The sequence below is a fragment of the Rana temporaria genome, chromosome 8, assembly GCF_905171775.1.
Source record: "Rana temporaria chromosome 8, aRanTem1.1, whole genome shotgun sequence".
In the NCBI taxonomy this organism is placed as follows: domain Eukaryota; kingdom Metazoa; phylum Chordata; class Amphibia; order Anura; family Ranidae; genus Rana; species Rana temporaria.
Window position 1 is genome coordinate 13722310 of NC_053496.1, and position 16151 is coordinate 13738460.

The 16151-nt window shown below is 46.7% G+C and overlaps 1 protein-coding gene across 2 annotated transcripts in view; it reads left to right on the top strand.

Moving 5' to 3' along the window:
- Nucleotides 1-3444: 3444 nt before the first annotated feature.
- LOC120946689 (alpha-2-macroglobulin-like protein 1) overlaps nucleotides 3445-16151 on the top strand; it is a 192339-nt gene continuing 179632 nt past the window's right edge. For both annotated transcript variants that reach the window (XM_040361317.1, XM_040361318.1), the window contains exon 1: nucleotides 3445-3552. In XM_040361317.1, coding sequence (XP_040217251.1) covers nucleotides 3488-3552 — 65 coding nt within the window. In that variant the 5' untranslated portion in view covers nucleotides 3445-3487. The remainder of the gene's footprint in view (nucleotides 3553-16151) is intronic.

Consider the following 16151-nt stretch of genomic DNA (forward strand, 5'->3'; position numbering starts at 1 on the left):
CCTAGCTTGACACCCGCTGAAGTTTCATGATCCTTTACCGTCCCCGGTTGGTGAGACTATTGCTCGGGTACTTGCTTCAGCTACTCACTGTGGTCCCTGGTAATAAGGTGGATGGTCCCTTAGTGGCGACAGCTTTCCCAACCCTGCGCTGCTCTCTTGCTTCTGGATAGACCCTCAGACAGCCTAGCAGCCAGATATGCCCGGTATAGGCCCAAACTCCATCCTACCAGCCCGGGCAATACAACACTTGTCTACCCAGATAGCCGTCCAGGTGGCACAGAACACTGATCACCTGACTCCACCCAAATAAATAGGTTCTCCTAGCAGGCCAAGGGATTCAAGAAAACCCCTGCCCATTGGCTGAGATACCCCATATACTCATAATCTGTCCTTGCTTTGCCCTTGTCTTATCTAATGCCACCACGTACCCGGCCACCTAGCGGCAAAAGAGAGAAGTGCAGCAATTACAGACTTAGAGTGAAATCAAATGATCCTCAACACTTAGCCAATGTTGCTATACCTGGCAGGCAAATTTAGGCGCAACCCTGCCTACATGTAAATCTGAATGTCTTACCATTTGGATAAGTTGTTTTTATTTCCACTTCCCTTCCAACCAACCCCCATGTTATTTCTTTGTCCACACTATGATTTATTTTCATGTTACTGTTATAAATATATAAAAAAGTATTTTGTAATCACCTATGTGACTTTTTACTTTGTTTCAGACTTTTTTTTTTATTGGACACATTTTTTTTGTAAGTATTCTCTGCAATGTAAAAATGTATTTACATTAATTAAATAATTAATTAAAAAAAGGTTATGCAGCCAGTTATTTGAAAAAGTCTTGTTTTTTTTTTTTACACTAAAAGCTGGAATTAAACTTTAACCTTAACAATGAACTAACTCTTTGTTTTCTAAGGAAGCAATGCCATCACCAAGTTGATCTCGGATACTTCTAGATACCAGCCCGGTAACAAGTTGCCAAAGACTTTTGAATGTGTAATCCTGTTATGACTGAGGAGGTTGAGTAATGCCGCGTACACACGGTCGTTTTTCGGCATTGAAAAAAAATGTCATTTTTAAAAACGTCATTTAAAATCATTGTGTGTGGGCTTCACATCGTTTTTCGGCTTCTGAAAAACGACAAAAAAAAACCCCGAACATGCTGCATTTTTTAATGTAGTTTTTTAAAATGTCGTTTTTCGGGTTGTAAAAAATGATCGCGTGTTGGCTAAAAGGACGTTTTAAACCCACGCATGCCCAGAAGCGAGTTATGAGACGGGAGCGCTCGTTCTGGTAAAACTCCCGTTCATAATGGAGTAAGCACATTCATCACGCTGTAACAGACAAAAAAGCGCGAATCGTCTTTTACTAACAAGGAATCAACTAAAGGCAGCCCAAAGGCGAATAGAACTTCCCCTTCAGAGTGATGCCGAAAAACGACCGTGTGTACGCGGCATAAGGCCTCGTACACACGATAGGTTAACCAGAGGACAACGGTCTGAAGGACCGTTTTCATCGGTCCAAACCGATCGTGTGTAGGCTCCATAGGTTATTTAACCTTAGGTTAAAAAAATGGCAACTTGCTTCAAAATATAACCGATGGACTGATAACCGATAGGTCAAAACCGATCGTTAGTAGGCACAACCATCGGTTAAAAATCCACGCATGCTCAGAATCAAGTCGACGCATGCTTGGAAGCATTGAACTTCGTTTTTTTTTTCATGTCGTTGTGTTTTACGTCACCGCGTTCTGACACGATCGTTTTTTTAACTGACGTTGTGTACGCACGACGGACCATAAGTTGGCTTCATAGGTTGACCTAGGACAACGGTCCTTAAGACCGTTGTCCTCTGGTTAACCTATCGTGTGTACGAGGCTTTAGGCCTCATACACACGATCGGAATTTCCGATGGAAAAAGTCTGACAGACTTTTCCCATCGGAAATTCTGACCGTGTGTAGCCCCATCGGAGAAATTCCATCGGAAATCCCAATGAATTCTATTGGAGATTACATAGGGAACATGTTCTCTTTTCCTCCAATGGAATTCCGTCTGAATTCCGATGTGAATTTGGTTGGACAAAGCTCCGATCGTATGTACAGGGCATAAGGCATATTAGACTGGGCTTTAAGGCTGCTGATAAACAAAGTAGAGAGTGAAGCATCAGATATCTTGCAGGTTCATATGTCAAATGTTTATTGAAAGATGGAGATTCCAGTAGACATGTGTGTTCCCGTTCGTAATGAATGGATTTTCGTACGAATTTGTTAGTTTTCGTACATTCGTATCAATTCAAACATACGAAAGAACCAAAATACGAAAATTACGGAATTACGAATAAAAAAAATAACGAATAAGCGAAAATACGAACTTATGATTGGACAAGCTTACTAAAATACGAAACACCAAAAAAGCAAAAGAACGAAAATGACATCTATAACGAACAATTTGCATTCCGTATTTTAAATCCTTTGTCTGTTCGTATTTTCATTCGTATTTTCATTTGTGTGTTTTGTAAATCTGTTTCTTAGTCTGTTCGTAAATTTGTGTACTTGTATCGTTCTTTCGAATGGGCACTGGGCAGTATAGTTAGTGAGTGATTACTTAATATCTTAGCCAATCAGCTTATCTCTTTTGTGCTGAGTCACATTGGACAGTGTAAAGCCTCGTACACACGATCGGACTTCAAACAAACTTTTCCATGTATTTTTGTCTGAAGGGAGTTGGCCGGACTTTTGAAACCAAAAAAGTTTGTCCGATAGAGCGTACACACGGTCGGATTTTTTGGAAAACGCTCAATTTGACGTTTGTTGGCAAAAAGTCCGACCGTGTGTACGGGGCTTAAGAGAAAGTCTATCTTAATATCTTAAAGTCTATCTTAATATGGATGAGCCGCGTGTTGCTATGTATTTACGAAAGTACAAAATTACGAATCCATTAAACGAAAATTATTATCTAACAAAATTACGAATTTCGAATCAACGAAAATAAATTAGACAGAATTACGAATCATTCAGTATAAACGAAAATAAAACTGTTCCGAATAGGGTCCGAATAGGTAAACTTGAGTCTTACGAAATTACGAATCTTTACGAATCTACGGAACGAGACAAAACGGAACAAAAAAAATACGAACATTTTTGTTGTGCAGACGAAACGGAACAAAAAAGAATACAAACATTTTTGTTGTGCACATGTCTAGATTCCAGCACTTGAAATTTGTCTGAAAATGACATTGTATAGTTTTGAATTCCTCTTAAATTTAATTACATCTATGTTTTCATTCTAACTCGTATCAAATGCCCTTCATATCTTGCCAATCCCCCATCAACCCCCACACAGGCCTGGATGTGACTTGCCAAACAAATATTTGTTGTGTTGTGATCAATGCCCAGCCTTGGGACCACGCCAATAATACGAGTAATATAAGACCAGCCAAAAATCTATTCCCAGCACACAAGTATTGTCTGGTCTGTGTCACATAATGTCACTCTGGACTTATTGTGTTGGGCTGATCCTTTTGCAGATCTACTCGGTGCAAACAGAACTGTGAGTATTTCTTATGTATATTATTTGTCAGTCAAGAAGGATATAAGCTGTTACATTGGCACAGCAGATAATATTAGACTTTCAGATTTCAGTCTTTATTCTTAGAAAGCCTTTTGAATATGGAATTTTCATTCCCGAGCATTATTTGCTAATCTATCGATCACTTTTATTTCTGTATATTTTTGATTATTTTTAACAAAAGGTTATCATGGAGCTTCTGGGTATCCCATGTATTTTATAGTTTTATGTGGCATTTTGTTTTTAAGGCTTCATGCACACTAGAAAGCTAAAAACTGCTTTAGAAACATTGTACAAAAAAATGCTATCGTGTAAAGTTTTAGCATTTTTTTTCCTGGCGTTTAGCAGTGTTTAATCTAGTGTTTAAAGGGGTTGTAAACCCTCAAGGTTTTGCATTCTATGCATTAAGGTGAAAAACCTCCCGTGATGCAGCAGCCCCCCAGAGGCCCCCTTTTACTTACCTGAACCCGGTCTTTCCAGCAATGGGGATGAGCACACCAGCTCCAACCGGTGTCTAGGGTCCTGATTGGATAGATTGATAGAAGCGCAGCCATTGGCTCCCTCTGCTGTCAATCAAATCCAATGACGTGGGAGCCGGGGCCGAGTCCTGCTGTCTGTGTCAATGGACGCAGCAGCAGGACATGGGAGCGCGCCCGCACGAGTCCCCAGAGGGAGGGCAGCTCTCTCATGGGGCACTTGAGAAGAGGAGGAGTCAGGAGCACCCCTGAGAAACCACAGAAGAGGAGGATCGGGGACCACTCGGGTGCAAAACCAACTGCACAGAGGAGGTAAGCATGACATGTTTTTTTTTGTTTGTTTTAAAACAAACCCTTACATATCCTTTAAGCCAGTGGTCTCCAAACTGCGGCCCGGGGGCCAGATGCGGCCCTTTGCTTGCTTTTATCCGGCCCTCAGGGCATAATTTCTCTCCTGTAATACCAAAGCTGGGACACAATTCCTCCCAATAACACCAACAATTGGGCCCAATGACACCAACGATGGGGCCCCTTTTTCTCCCAATGGCACCAACAATTGGGATCAATGATGGTGCACAATTGCTCCCAATAAAACTAACAATTGTGTCCAATGACACCAATGATGGGGAACAATTCCTCCCAATAACACCAATGGGACCAATGATGGGGCACAATTCCTCCCGCTGGCGTGGGGACATTTTCTACTCCCAATTGCAACAGTCTGGCCCCCTTAAAGTCTGAAGGACAGTAAACTGGCCCCCTCGTTAGAAAGTTTGGAGACCCCTGCTTTAAGCTATGTTTAGTAGCTTTAGCATTAAGGAACGGGGCCGCCAGTGTCTTTAACAACCAGTGAATAGGTGGTCCATAACAACGGTCATTCATCAGATGTCAGCAGGTGTTCCCAGTTAACAGCTGAATGTAAAAAAAAAAGCATTGCCGGCATTAAACAAATGTGAAAAAATGGCAGGCCCACCCAATCCATACAAGGCCCTTTGCGTCTGGTATGGATTTTAAGTGGAACCCCATGGCAAAAAGTAAAGAAAAAAAACGGTTCTGCCCCAAAGCACCCCCCCCCCCCCCCGTGTTGAGGGCGCATGGCCTGGTATGCTTCAGGATCACTCCTGCCAGGCTGCATGCTCGGACAAGGATCTGGTATGGGTTTTGTGGGGACCCGTGCCTTTTTTTTATTTTAGTGTGGGGGTTCCCCTTAAAATGCATACCAGACCTAAGGGTCTCGTATGGATTTGGAGGGGACCCCATGCCATTTATTTTTAAAAACATTTGACTTTGGGTTCCCCTTAAAATCCATACCAGACCCACTATTGTATTTACTTTTTTTATGAAAATTGATTGTTGATAAACAAGGGGATATCTTAAGCCTTTTTTATTGCCGGAACTATTTTTTAACATTCAGCTGTCAGAGGGGAAGATTATTGCACATTTTTACTCCTAAAAAGTCTGTGGGATGTCTATTAAGGAAAGAAGAGCCCTTCTATAATACCCCCTAAATGCTTGCTGACCAGTCACAGTCATTAAACCGTGCAGATCGGCCCTCCTGAACGAACCGCCGTAGCTGTACGGCGGTCCGTGCATGGGAGATAGCGGGTGCGCTGAATGATGTGGGAGTGTGCTCGTGGGTCCCGCGGACTTGATGTTCGCCGGCAACCCACGATCATGGTGTACAGAGACAGAACGGGGATCTGCGAGTGTAAACAAGGTGGATCCCCGTTCTGCCAGACGACATGTCAGAGATCTTCTGTTCCCAGTGATCAGGAACAGCGATCACTGTCAAGTCCCTGGACATGCCCCTACAGTTAGAGCACACTCCCAGGGAACACACTTAACCCTGTGATCGTCCCCTAGTGTTAACCCCTTCTCTGCCAGTGTAATTTCTACATTGATCAGTGCATTTTTTATAGCACTGATCAATGTAATAATGTCACCGGTCCCCAAAAAGTGTAATTTGTGGTCATATTTGTCCGCCGCAATGTTGCTGTCCCGCTAAAAAATCGCGAATCGCTGCTATTACCAGTAAAAAAAAATAACAAAAAAAATAAATAAAAGTCCCTAAATCTATCCCATAGATTGTAGGAGCGATAACTTTTGCGTGTAGAACCCTGCGGTTTTGTCAGGGAGCTCCTCACAAATTTACTTGCCAGGAGTAGTTATCTTGGTATTGGATACTGTATACACCGCCTTAAGTGTATTAGAAACTGTACACACTGTATTAGATACTGTGTACACCACCTGCACGGTATTAGCAACTATACTACGACTGTACTTTATTGTGTACGGTGTACACCACCAGAAGTGTAGGAGAAACGGTACACACTGTATTAGATTATATACTGTATACACCACCAGAAAAGTAGTAGAAACTGTACACACTGTATTAGATTATGTACACCAGAAAAGTAGTAGAAACTGTACACACTGTATTAGATTATGTACACCAGAAAAGTAGTAGAAACTGTACTGCGACTGCACTGTATTGTGTACTGTGTACACCACCAGAAGTGTAGGAGAAACTGTACACACTGTATTAGATACTGTGTACACCGCCTGCACTATATTATAAACTGTACTACGTCTGCGCTGTATTGTGTACTGTGTACACCACCAGAAGTGTAGTAGAAACTGTATAAACTGTATTAGATACTGTGTACACCACCAGAAAAATAGTAGAAACTGTACTACGGCTACACTGTATTGTGTACTGTGTAAAGCACCAGAAGTGTAGTAGAAACTCTACACACTGTATTAGATACTGTGTACACCGCTCGAATTGTATTAGAAACAGTACACCACAGAATGCACTGTAAATATAGGCTACACTGGATGCAGAGTGTATGTGTGTGTATATATATATATATATATATATATATATATATATATATAGTGGTGGTGGGTCTCTGTCCGACCAGAAAGGTTGCTGGTTTACGCCAGATTTTGGAGATAAAAAGAAACACATTAATTGCACAGCTGTGTGTTCAGCTATTTTTTTTTTCCATCAAAAATCTGTTTATTGAGCAAAACAACATTGTACAAGGTATACAAGCAGCGTACAATTTACAGTAAGCATCAAATTTTCTCAGAGAGAGTGTACACATGGACAAAGCGACAAGGGAAAACAGGCAATGCATTTGCGGTAATTCGGGTGCCTTCTAATGCAGTGACCTGTTGTAAGAGAGCAGACTACCCAACCACCCCCGGATCCCCACCCCCCTCCCAGTTCCATCCCTGGCCATGAATCCCCCCGCACTTCCCAGACATCCCTACACACAGGTTGCATGCGATTTCAGCCATTTGTCCCAAACTTTCTCATATTTGTGTGGGCAGCCCCTATGTGAATAAACCATTTTTTTGTATAGTAAAACAGTGTTAACTTCCGTCAGCCAGTGGGAGAGTTCCGGAGGGACCGGTCTCATCCACACCCGCGCTATAACCTTTCGGGCTGCAAAAAGCGTTTCGTGCAAAAATACTTTAACAAACTTGTTCATCTCCGCATTTGGGAAGACACCCAGCAGGCATGGCTTTGGCTGTAGGGTGATGGGGGACCCCATCTTGTCGTGGAGGAACTTCACCACCTGTTCCCAGTAGGCCTGGATTTTAGCACACTTCCATATCAGATGGAAAAAGGTACCTGTGTCATGGTTGCACATCGGGCAAGTAACGGGGAAGTCCCTCCTGTATTTGGAAATTCTGAGAGGCGTAAGATAGGCCCTATTTATGATAAAGGTTTGTGTGAGGCGATCTGACAGTTTTGGGGACACAAGTTTACAGGCATCTAGAGTGTCGCTCCACTCATCGTCCTCCATGGGACCCACCTCCCCCTCCCACCTGGATTTCAGGGCGTAGGCTGACACTGTCGTGCCTGGTAATGTGATCATGGTGTGGAACTGGGTGATTAACTTCTTGGGGTCGGGGTATTTAATTGCTGCCATGAGGGGGTTATCGGCCAGCACTAAGTCATCCTGTGGGAACTGGGCCCGGAAGGCGTGTCGGAGCTGGGCGTATCGAAACAACATATGATCAGGCAAGTTGTATTCAGTTTGTAATGCGTCAAAGGATTTAAGTTTACCGCCCCTGGTAATGTGTGTCAGATTGTATATCCCTCTAGAGCTCCATGCTATAGTGTCCCGTATGAGCCCCAACTCCGGAAGGGCAGCATTGTGCCACAGGGAGGTGTAGCCATGTGGGGATGAGATGCCAAGTCTGTCCGAGACCACGCTCCACACCCTCCTGTAATGAAACAGCAGGAAGTGGCAATCTCCTGTTGGTCCATACACTCCCGCTATCGCTACCAGGGGGTCTTCTGTCGGTTGGGTCCATGCTGGGCATTGGAGGCGGAGGAACCTAATCTTATCTATTTTGTCAACATGAAATTCCTGCGACAGCTGAGCAGCCAGATAGTACGCATTAAAGTCGGGTAGCGCTAGTCCAGCTAGATCGGTCCGGTTCTTAAGTCTATGCCAGGGGAGTTTATGTCTTGCGGCGCCCCAAATAAATGGTTTGAGGAGAGTTTCCAACATTTTAAAGCATCTAAGCACCAGATATACCGGGGAGTGCCACACCATGTACAAGATCTTGGGTAATAAGACCATTTTTACAAGATTTATACAGCCCATAACACCCAATGGGAGCCGAGCCCAGGCCTGGGTCCTCTGCTTTAGCATACCATACAATGGTGTGACATTCAGTGAGACATAGTCTGCCGGATCTCTAGTGGTTTGGATCCGCAGATATTTAATTTCAGCGACTCTCTGTAAAGGGAGGAGGGCCCTGTCTACTCTCACTGGGTAGCTGTCAAGAGGGAATATTTGGGACTTGTCCCAATTGATTCGAAGTCCCGAGAAAGCGCCGAAGCGCTCTATCAGGGCCAGAGCCACAGAGAGAGAGTCGGTAGAATCGTCAAGATACAAAAGTGTGTCGTCCGCATACGTGCTAATCCTTTCCTCCACCTCTCCCCTTCGCAAACCTGTTATGTCCGGGTGTGTACGTATGGCGATCGCCAGGGGCTCCGCCGCCAGTGCATATAGCAACGGCGACAAGGGGCAGCCTTGCCTCGTGCCCCTTCGCAAAGGGAACCGGTCCGAGGGCCATCCATTGGCCAGGACTCTGGCCACTGGGGCCTGGTAAAGTAGCTTTAGCCACTGTATAAATTTGGGGCCCAGGCCAAACCCTGCAAGGCATTTCCAAAGGTACCGCCATTCCACCGAGTCGAACGCCTTGGCTGTATCCAAGGCGACTACTATTCTGGAACCCGGGTTGTCGTGTTGGGCCTGAAGGTTAATGAATAGTCTCCTAAGATCAAAGGAGGTATTTCACCCTGGCATGAACCCCGCCTGGTCAGTGTGCACTAGGGAAAGGATCACAGTGTTGAGGCGTGCTGATAGCACCTTGGCTAGAATCTTAATGTCTACCTGCAACAAGGAAATGGGGCGGTACGACTCTGGTAGGCATGGGTCTTTCCCTGGCTTGGGGATCAGAACTATAGTTGCTTCCCTCATCGAGGGCGGGAGCTCGGAGCCTTCAAAGATGGAATTATAGAGGGCGAGAAGTCTAGGGACCAGAATGTCAGCATAGGCAGTATAGAATTCCACCGGCAAACCGTCTGACCCCGGCGCTTTAGATTTCGGGAGGCCAACCAGGGCAGCGGAGATCTCCTCTACCCTCAGCGGCTCCTCCAGGGCCTGTGCTTGTAAGGCGGTCAGTCGGGGGACCTGCAGGTCGGCCAGGAACTCCTCTGCCAGGGAGTCCCCTTCGGGGGCTACCGTGTCATATAGGGAAGAGAAAAATTCGCGAAACATGGCAGTCACCTGCTCTGGGTCAGTCACAAGGTCCCCCCCTGAAGAGCACAATGAAATCACCACCGGAGGCCTCTCTTCGCAGTGTACTAAGTATGCTAGTAGTTTCCCTGCTCTCTCACCGTGTTCAAATGTCCGTTGTTTTAGAAAAAAGAGCTTCTGCTTTGATTTCTCATAGTGCAGTTGGTCTACTGCCCTGGTGCACAACTTAAGTTCAGCAGCCAGGTCAGCCATTGGGTTGGCAGTGAACTCCCTCTCTTTAGTTAGGGTGAGGTCTGTGGCCCTGTCTAGCGCCTCTGCAGATTTGGTCTTAAGGGAGTTAATGCGGGATGAGATTGTTGCGCGGGCATGCAATTTAAAGGCTTCCCAAACTGCCCGTGGGGCGCAGAGCCAGAGCTGTCAGCGAAGAATTGCTCCCACTCCGACGCCAGGTCCGCATCCTCCGGGAGCAGGGTCAGCCAGAAGGGGTTTAGCCGCCAGGAGGGCGGCGGGCAGGGTTTGAGGCAGCGATAGCTCCATCCAGCATGGGCAATGGTCAGAAAGGGATCGGGGGAGAAGCCCGCGTCTCTCAGCCTAGGGAGAAGGGATTTAGATGTTAGTATTAAGTCAATGCGGGACAACGAGTGGTGCGAGGCCGAAAAGCAAGTGTACGCTCTGTCTGTGGGGTGGCCATGTCTCCATGTATCAACTAAATTGAAGTCCGCGAGGAGCCTCGCGAATCTCGTGGGGCGCGATTCCGCCGGTGCAGTCCGAGCTCCCGCCAACCTATCCAGAGAGGGGTCAAGTACCTCGTTAAAGTCACCCAGCCAAATCGCCGGTACACCGGGATACAAAGCCATATAATCAAAACCCGATATTAAGATTGTAGAGTGGAATGGGGGTGGGACATAGAATGCCATTAGCAAGAGTAGGTCCCCATACACTTTTGCTTTTAAGAAAATAAACCTGCCCAGCGGATCTATCATTGAATCCTGTAATTCAAAATTAACCGTTTTGGCAATTAGCAGGGAGACCCCCCTGGAGTGGGACGTGTGGACCGAGTGAAAACCCCAGCCCACCCATGACCGTCCTAGTGCCCTCTGGGCCAGACCCTCTGCATGAGTCTCCACTAGGACCACAATATCTGCCCGTTGTTTTTTGAGCACCGCAAAGACCGCAGAGCGCTTAATCGGGTCTCTCATCCCACGGACATTCCAAGTTAACAATTTCAGCTTGGCCATGGGATGAGACAGGTAGAGTAGGGAGCCCCAGGATTCAGACGACCCTCCATTACATCGATTAGCACTCTGCATCCACTTATATACATATCTCTGCATACCAGTAGTAGCATTTGTAAATACCAGCTATATTCGCTTTGCTCAAACACAATATACAACGAAGAAAAAAGCAAAAAAAAAGAAACAGTAACAAATAACCATTGTACCCATCCCGCCCCCCTCCCTGCCCTGCACTGTCCCCAACTGGTGCGGGCTTGATCCCTCGACTGCCAACGTGGCAACTGCAGCACCCTTAACATAGCGATAAGGTTGAACAGTAAGGATACACATAAGGAGGCCACCAACATGGTCCCATGTGGCGACCAGCTCGACCTCCCAGGGGGGGACCACGTGGCGGCATCTCCCCAGTCCCGTTTGTGGGTTGCTGCATGTGGGGCGAAAATTCGCTGTGTGCTGCGGCACAGAATAGGACCGTATCCGCTGTCTGTTGCGAGCCTTTGAGTGTTGCACCTCCCTCCACCGGGGAAGGAGAGTCCATGATAGGGATAAATGAATGTCCTCCAGGTGAAGAAAGGAGCATGCAGGGGGGAAGGAACTTCAGCAATGTATAGGTAGCGCAGGTGACCACCCCCTCCGCCCGGGTCCGCGGGCAACATAGTCCCCCGGTGGGGGACCTAGGGTCATGTGAGAGGGGGGAAACCGAGTCCAGCGCACTCCACATCCTCCGGAATGGGTTCGCACATTAGGGGGAAACACCGTGCGTCGCGTGGCTCCGGATGTCAGAGAGCAATGTCAGCATGCCGTTCGGAGCCCCCACCACTGCACAGGGAGAGAGAGCATCGGGCCCGTGGCGGACCTACAGCGGAAGGTGTCTGATGTGGTCACCTCTCAGGAGACCAGTAGGGAGGGGTGGGGGGTATCCCCGGGCAGGAGAACAGTCAGGGGTCCAGGGATCTCCACTGCATCATGCAGAGTATACTAAAGGGCCAAGGCTCCGGTGGCAACCGTGCAACATCGCGGACGGAGGAAAAATAATATAGGGAAGGGTAAGGGGGGGGGGGAGTCAGTACTTATCTACGCCCTTCTCGTCTCTCCAGCCAGGTCAGAACCTCCTCCGGATCATCAAAGAAATATGCACGGTCCTCACCCTCCACACGTAGGCGAGCTGGAAATAGCATGGCATACTTGATGTGCTTGACACGCAGTCGCCGCTTAGCCTCCATGAAGGTCTTCCTCCTGCGCTGGACCTCAGCCGAGAAGTCCGGGAAGACGGCCACCATTTTGTTATCAAAGGGAATGTTGCCCCTTTCCCTGCTCAGGCGGAGCACAGCATCTCTGTCTCTGTAGTTTAGAAGTTTTGCGATGAGTGTGCGGGGGCGGTGGAGGCCTGCCTGACATTCGATGGGCACGCTCCACAGTGAACATGGGGGAGAAGGCCGCACCGCCATAAGTGTCTTTCAACAGTTTTTCAAGAAAGTCTTGCGGGTCTCTCCCCTCCACCCCTTCAGGGAGACCAATGAACCTAAGGTTACACCTGCGGGTTCTGTTTTCAAGGTCATCTTGCTTCTGTAGCAGCTGATTAATCTGTAGCTGCATGGCTTCCGAGGAGTGTTGTAGGGGGGGGAGAGAGTCCTCTACTGTGCCCAGTCTCACCTCCGCCTCGGACACCCTGTCCCTCAACTTCTGTATGTCCTGCCGTACCAGGTCTCCTCCGTCCTCGTGGCGCTGCCATCTTGTCCCGGGGGGTCCTTCTCCTGACGGAGATATTGATCGATTTTAGGGCCCGCCGATTTGGTTGTTTTCGGCGGGGCCATGGTCGCTGAGTTGTCCGGAGTTAGCTGGAGGTTTTCAGCGCAAAAAAGCGTAGATAAAACCCCAGGATTTAGCTGAAAGGATATTCGGCCGGCGGAGCTCAGCAACCTAGCGTCCTATCCCATGCCGTTCCAGGCCACATGTGTGTTCAGCTATTTACTTCTGACCTGACTATGGCTCAGAGCCCCACCCCACAGACAGGAAGTCTGTTCCTGGGAATCAGGTGGACTCCCATCCCTCTGAGAGGAGTCAGAGCATGCATGTTTGCAGGAGGCAGATGTCATTGGTGATTGAGCAGCAAGGCGCTGACCAGGAGTAAGCGAGGAGTGAGCTTATCTCTAGGAAACTCTGTTTGTTCTGAGGAACAGACCTAAGGCCTAGGCTAAAGGCCTGAAACCGCCGGATGGCAAGAATGAAAGCCAGGAGGCTAAAGTGTTCAGTATGCAAGATACAGTAATGGTGGAACCCCCTGCGAGGGCTACTGATGTATTTGTGAACTTTTTGTGCTTTTAAATAAAAGTGGGCTACCAGGCCCCTAAAACTTCAGTTCTGGACTGGCGTACTCACTAAAAACACACCTACCGCTGGAGTCTGATCACCCCAATCTTACAATATATACACACGAGACTGTGTGTGTGTGTATATATACGAGACTGTATACATATATATTAATACACTGCCTGCACTGACTGAATATCGAGTAAACACTGAATATATAGGGCCAGATCCACGAAGCGCGGCACTTCTCTCCGTCCGGCGTAGTGTATCTCAGATACACTACGCCGCCGTAACTTACTTTTTTTTTGTACCCTCAAAGATTTCCCGCCGTAAGCTACGGCGGCGTAGTGTAACTTAGGCGGCGTAAGGGCGCGCAATTCAAATGTATGTGATGGGGGCGTGTTTTATGTTAATACGTCGTGACCCGATGTAAATTATGTTTTTTTTAACGGCGCATGCGCCGTCCGTGGGGGTATCCTAGTGCGCATGCTCGAAATTAAACCGGAACAGGCCAATGCTTACGACGGTGACGTCATTCTACACAAAGCCCTATTCGCGAACGACTTACGCAAATGACGTAACATTTTCAAAATTCGACATGGGAACGACGGCTGTACTTAACATAGGATACGCCTCATATAGCAGGGGTAACTATACGCCGGAAAAAGCCGAACGCAAACGACGTAAAAAAATGCGCCGGCCGGACGTACGTTCGTGGATCGCCGTATCTAGCTAATTTGCATACACGACGCGGAATTCGACGGATCTTGTTTTGTGGATACAAAACAGAGATACGACGGGGGAACTTTGAAATTACGCGGCGTATCCATAGATACGCCGGCGTAATTCGTTTGAGAATCTGGCCCATAGTCTATCCTTAATGCAGAGTGTGTGTGTATATGTTTGTGTGTATATATATATATATATATATATATATATATATATATATATATATATATATATATATATACAGTATACACACACATACACACTAGACTGACATATATATATATATATATATATATATATATATAAATACAAAATACACCAACACTTTACATGGCCGCCGTGTAAGCAGCCTTATATAGTGTGGGGTATGGACTTAGTCCCCCTGAGCCATGATTGGCCAAAGGCACCCTACCTTTGACCAATTAAGGCTCTCTCAGCAGAGCGCGCTGTGATTGGCTAAAGCATGCAGGTCAGGTGCATGCTTTGGCCAATCATCATACAGCAATGCAATTGCTCTTGCTTTGAATTTAGACCCCCATATCTTTCCTCTGGCCTCCAAATCATCTTATCAAACCAAGCTGGTAACGGCTTGTTAAAGTGGATGTAAACCCTCAGAGTTAGTTGACTCAGACTGTATGATTTTTCACAAAATTTGGGCCTCTGTTCCAGCCATGACGTTACTGTGAGTGACCACTATTGTTGTCTGGGTTGTCCTTATCACTCCAGGCCAAGGGTGGCAGCAGTCAGGTCAAGGTGTTTTGGGTGTTCCCCTTCAGCAGCCAATCAGAGGGAGTTGATCGTCCCGCTGTGCATGCTGGGGAGGAGAACTTAAGGGTCAGAAGTCATTAGTTCGGGGTCATCACCGATCCTGGTCTGTCGTCCCACCACCCCTGTGTGTGGCCCTCCTGGCCCGGGGGGGGGATGTGTGTTCAAGTGTTCCTGGCTCCAGGGTTTTGATCTAAGTAGGCCCGGTAGTCAGTGGTCCTGTGCTGTTCATCCTGGAGGGAGGAAGCCACTAGATGAAGAACCTATCTTGGAGAGCACCGAGCACGAGGCTGGTATCTCATGAGAGGCCTCGAACTTCATTGAAGGATGCACTATTACTGAGAGGCTGAGTGATGGTCGCCTGTCAGTTCTGAGTTCACAAGAATTTATTCAAGAGAGGATTCTGGACCGAATACATCTCCATCTTTGGGAAGGTCTGTGGCAGAGACTTTACCAAGTTTCCGTGTGACATTCTGGCTGCTAGGCTGGTGAGAGAGGCCTATCCAGGTGCACAATACCCACTCTGGCTAGAGTGGCGACGAAAGCTATGTTGCTGGAAGCAGGAGTGTTTCTGAACAAAAGTTATACACCTGAACCTATTACCCTTCTACCTCTTTAACTACTACTTTTATTCTCTTACCACGTTGGGTAAATAAAGCAAAGAAAAAGAAGCCTAAAGTGTGGACATTGAAGTTTTTTTTCTCAACTCTCATTTGATACCCTAGACGGCGAAGAAATAGAGGTAACATGCCACCCGAAACAAATGAGCAGGTCCTTCGGGGGTAGTGCTACACTAAATTGGCAGTTTAGTTTTAGTCCCATGTTAGTCTTCTGCAATTGTTTTAGTTTTAGTTGTTGTGACAGGAGGGCCTGTGAAACCCAGTATCCCTTGGAAAGTATGGGATACCCTTGTTTTAGCTCCCCATGCACCTCTTATGTCTAAATCACCCTGTGTCAATTGGGAGCACAGGGGGGGAAGAAATTAATGGACAATAACCACTTAACCCCCGGACCATATTGCTGGTCAAAGACCAAGCCACTTTTTGCGATTCGGCACTGCGTTGCTTTAAATGACAATTGCGCGGTCCTGTGATGTGGCTCCCAAACAAAATTGGCGTTCTTTTTTTCCCACAAATAGAGCTTTCTTTTGGTGGTATTTGATCACCTCTGCAGTTTTTAGTTTTTGCGCTATAAACAAAAATAGAGCGACAATTTTTTTTTCCCTCAGTTTAGTCCGATACGTATTCTTCTACCTATTTTTTGTAAAAAAAAATCGC